This window comes from Mya arenaria, chromosome 6, assembly GCF_026914265.1.
Source record: "Mya arenaria isolate MELC-2E11 chromosome 6, ASM2691426v1".
Taxonomy (NCBI): Eukaryota; Metazoa; Mollusca; class Bivalvia; order Myida; family Myidae; genus Mya; species Mya arenaria.
Window position 1 is genome coordinate 50,720,548 of NC_069127.1, and position 5,027 is coordinate 50,725,574.

At 35.8% G+C, this 5,027-nt stretch overlaps 1 protein-coding gene across 1 annotated transcript; it reads right to left on the minus strand.

Annotated features, from left to right (window-relative positions):
• Nucleotides 1-1,604: 1,604 nt before the first annotated feature.
• LOC128237874 (E-selectin-like) lies at nt 1,605-4,218 on the minus strand. Its single transcript, XM_052953454.1, has 5 exons — nt 4,212-4,218; nt 3,177-3,329; nt 2,526-2,711; nt 1,988-2,155; nt 1,605-1,681 (listed from the first exon to the last, which is right to left on the minus strand). The coding sequence occupies exons 1-5, from the start codon at nt 4,216-4,218 to the stop codon at nt 1,605-1,607; spliced, it is 591 nt and encodes a 196-aa protein (XP_052809414.1).
• Nucleotides 4,219-5,027: the final 809 nt, after the last annotated feature.

Sequence of the window (5,027 nt, forward strand, 5' to 3'; positions counted from 1 at the left end):
CTAGAACATCTACGTAATGTCTGTTACGATAAAGGCTATGATAATTATTAAAATATCGTTGCAATCATGGTTAAACATAAGATACAAACTTATAATTCATATTAAAGAAAGATTAAGTTGTTAATATTGTTATATATATGCTTGTTTTATAATGTACAGGTTCGCAGAAAGTACATGTATATGTATGAGAACAGGTCAGTTTATTTCAAAAACGTAAGGCCATTGAATGCCATATTTCTTTCATGCATAGACTCTTCTTCTTGTTAGTATAGACATTTTTCTTTCAGCGTATCATTACAACTATGACCATGTGAGTTTGTTTTTCCAAAAATATAAACAATTCACATCTAAAACTATTTTGTCTTTCAAAAACTGTAAAACGAACATTTTCTTTCTTCATTTTACCTTTATTATTCATTTAATATATAGATTACTATATATATTGTAATACATTTGTACAGAAATTCGCGTTCATGACTCGGCGATTATCAGTTTTGCGCCCGGGCCGATTATCGACTATCATTTTATGGCCCATGAAACGTTCGTACGTGATTTTCATTTTCATCTTCAAATCGAATTTCACGACTGTTAAATCATGTATTCAGTTGAGGAAATATGGTAGTGTTTGATGTTCAGTGGGGACTATTAGGGCTTCATTTTCTAATTCAGCGTTGATATTCTGAACACAAAACAAAGGAAGCGGCAAAATTGTATTTACTTGAGAAACAACAACTAAACATACATATTGACATCAAGAATACATTTTTTTTTATTTAAGTACAAAAAGTCGTTATACTTGCTACGTGTTCGTGTTTATTAAATTAAATTGTGACATTAATGACATGAAAAGACATCTTTCAGTGATTCGTACAAATTCGGAAAGATTTATTGCGGTATTTCCAAGGTGGACAATTGAAAATAATGGGAATATGAAATAACAAAAAAAGTGTTTGCCTTTTTGGCTTACTCCCAAAAACTAAATTCAATTTGAAAGTGAGTTTACTCATCGTCCTCACAATGGTTTTGCAATTGTAGCTAGATCATTTATAGGACTTTATCTAAATAAAACAAATGTTTCTGTAATACGTGAAACACACAGTTATTTATCTTTTCTAAAGTTGTCCATCCATTGATCTTTAGCCAAATAATCTCTACTCAAAACTCGTTTGTAATCATTCAGCTTGTGAATGATATGTACCAACATAAATAGAATATATATCCAAGTTGTATCTATGGCCGCAGAAAAACATTCGAATCAGCGATGATAACTTGGGATAATTGTTACTGGTGATTTCTAGTACGTGTTCATATCAAGACACATAGTTTTTTATTATATATTTGATAAGTTATGGAATTTCTAATTAACTGAAGATACAAGGTACAATTGAAATCCGACGCAGGACAAACATGTATCATTTTGATCGCATTCAATAAAGATATATTGCCAACATTGTCTTCGTTGTTTGAAATACTTTTAAATTCCCCCCCCCCCATCTAAGGCACGATGCCAATTTCAAATTAAAACAATCGTTTTGTCATGAAAGGAGCCTCACAGAAATATCCTCATTAAAACCGTCATTTTCAATTATTAAATCTTAAAAAAACTAGAGCATGGCAATGATCAACATTGATGAAGCTACAGCCAACCAAGTGGAAAACACCAGTGCATCCGCCTTAGAATCTGGAAATACAACAGAACGTTCAAAGAACAACAAACATACCTTTTCTAAAACAACATTTCCGGTATATGAATAAAATATATACTTTTTTATTTTAAACATTTCATATTAATGCAAAAATGTTGCTTAAAAATATCAAGTTCGCCGAAACTTGTCAAATGTTTCTGAAACTGGTCAAACCATGTGTAGACGCCAATAAGTGGTCAAATCTTATAAAAACAAGACAAACTCTTCATAAAATTAAACGTTTCTCACACTGGTGGAACTTTGCATAAAGTGGTAAAATTACGAACAAATAGCTTCCTTACCTTGCTGACAAGTTGGTTCAGAACCGCTCCAGCCAGACGCTCCACACGCGCGGGAACTACTACCGACTAACGTGTAGCCACTGTTGCAGCTATAAATTCCCATCGATCCCTCTGTTGTTGCCGGTGCAGCTACCTGCCCGTTGGAGGAATTGACTAAGGACTCACAGTCTGTAAAAAAAGACTTAGTGCCACTAAACCGTGTTTATGTTTAAAAATTAGGCTAGTGAGCTTGTTTCTGTAGCTTTTTGCATAAATATTAGAATTTGAAAGAAATGCAAGGAAGTGAAAACAGCAAAACTCATTGAAGCAAAATCATCATGCACACATACACATTTGAGACGCACATTAATTAACCCCAATAATCACACACACAAGTCTTTAGACTTATAATACAATCATTGTATAACGCATCGGCTTCTTCAATATCAACAAACTATATCGAAGCTGTTGCAATCATTCCAAATTCAGTTTTCTTGCTGACTTTAACATGTAACAAATCTTAGCATATACTTGTTATACCGAACAGAACAATTCATACCGTTTGTGCTAGCGACGCAGGTAGGCGCTGAACCATCCCATCCGGTGCCACTCACGCAAGTCCTCGTGGCGGTGCCCGAAAGCGTGAAGGTGGCATCGCACGTGTAAGTTGCTATTCCACCCACAGCTGTTGTTCCGGAGGTTTTGTCAACTCCTCCGTTTGTTGGAGCCGTGAGCGCTGGACATTCTAATAAGAGAATTGTATCAAATAATTTATTGAAATGGTACTTTGGTTTTTGTTTTTACTTTGATAGAAAATATAAGAAATAAGAGTATGCTTGAAAACTATTTTAACTAACATTTTTTCAGCCATATAAGTACTACATTACATCTGTATTTAGACAATATGGTGAGATTGACATTGTGATATAAGCGGTCGCCTTTAGAGGTTGTAGGTACCATACCAAATATACGTACGTTCTCATGGCCTCTTAAAATTGAGGCCATACTTATTTATACATAACTCAGGAAACGGACTGGAGTGTGAATAAATTTGATATAAGCTTTTGTCAAAATCGCGCTAATAGAAATTAGTACAAACTATATAACAGTAGTGGTACATCCGAATACACATTGCAGGTGTTTCAAATTCCCACTCAAGAAAACAGATTTATCCTAAGGCAAATTAAATTTATTTGAGAAAGTATCGTACGACATGAGGGTCCCGTCTCCCAGCCAGTTGGATCCAAACAATTAATGGTGGCCGTGCCTACCAGGTCAAACCCGTTGTCACACGTAAAAGAGATCGCAGTCAAAGAGGTGGCTGTTGCCGAGCCATCCGTCAGAGATGGAGCTGGCCCACAATCTGTGTGATATTTGAATTATTTATGAGTTGAACGAAACGTTTTGGTTTCGATCAAGAAGCGAAAGTGTTAGCCTACGGTAATTCGTATTTTCGTCGTGACAATTCAGATGACTTTGATGTGCTTCGTATGCACCAGACAGTTGTAACCACTCCTCACCAGGTACGGGGAATAGCGGGGACTTTGACTCTCGGTCCAGCCAATCCCGGGTGAAAATCCACGCACTGCGGAGACAAACTGCTGGTAAAATCTCCGCCAAATGCTCCCGCAACCCGGGGTACCTAAATAAGTCCCATTCTCTGCTATATTCGGCACAAAAACAAAACCACCTTATTCACTTTGCACTTCGGGCCACATGGAAGGTAAAAACACGGCTCATTTCCCCCGCTATTTCTGGTTTACACATGGACCTGAGGAGGTCGTGGTTACACTTGACTGATGCATAAGTGTAACAATGAGAACTGATCTGAAATTACAAAAAAACGACATGGAGAAGCCCAGCATTGGGATTTTTTTCTGCTTTTAACCTGTCGTAAGTCACACGAAAAAATGCCAAAACACTCAACAAGGAACACAACAAGACATCAGGCACAAATATCATGGCCATAAATATACTTAAACCGAGTTTTGTGATTAAAACATCACAAATGTTCCAACGCATATCAATAAGACTAACAACAAAGGTAAAAGCCGCATTGAAGCCATCGTCAACAATTTGTTTTATAAAGTAACGTGCAAACCAGTCATACAAACTTGCAAATTAACTTCAAAATCTCAAGGTCCAGATTCAGTAAATTTGGAGCACAATCAGTTAATCGTATTTATATTCATCGAATCGAGGATGTTTAATACCCTGAACAATGAACCAGGGAACCTGGACGCACCTGACATTACTGTCCTTGACAAAACACTCTTCTAAATGTTAAAACTTAGGATACACATTGAAACATTGGTGTCATCACATCCGTGTTATCATAACATCAGCAAACACATTCAATCTAAATCAGTTATATGTTCACAAACTGAAGACTCTGTGAGATGGAAGATAAAATGTCTGATGGTCACACTATGAATGTACATATATGTATTGAAACTTTGAGTGATACATATCAAGCATTCACTGTATTCATGCACTGAGTTCAGTTATGGCGAACTAAAGGTGTTTGTGGTAAACGTTTGTGTCATCTTGTCAACAAGACTTGAATGGTCATTAAGATGATTATCCACATTTGCAATGCCCGTATACTTATTACAGCAAACTACAATTCATTTAAAGCGTCTTTATTTGTGGTAGTGTAATGTTCATGGAATCATGTAGTCCGGAGCCCGGAAAATAATCATTTCTGTTTTAGTGAATTTTATAGAGTATTTGATTTTCGCTTTATCGCTATGACTTCTTTATGATGATTTCGTGTATTTAATAACAATGTTATGGTTTTAGTATTAAATGTCTAAATTTAGCTAGTAAATGATTAATTGATACGAATAAGTTGTATTCTTAATAGTTTTCTACGTTTTCGTATGTTTGATTAACTTGACACCCCTACTCTGTAACGTTAGTTATATGTAATGGTTTCACCCTTAGAGTTTGTTAAGAATGGACCATTCCATTTTGGTCACGTGATGTTAGGGTATATAAGAAGCGAAATGCATAGAAATAGTTAGTTCGTGTCTCGACGCCGATGTGAGAACATCAAGTT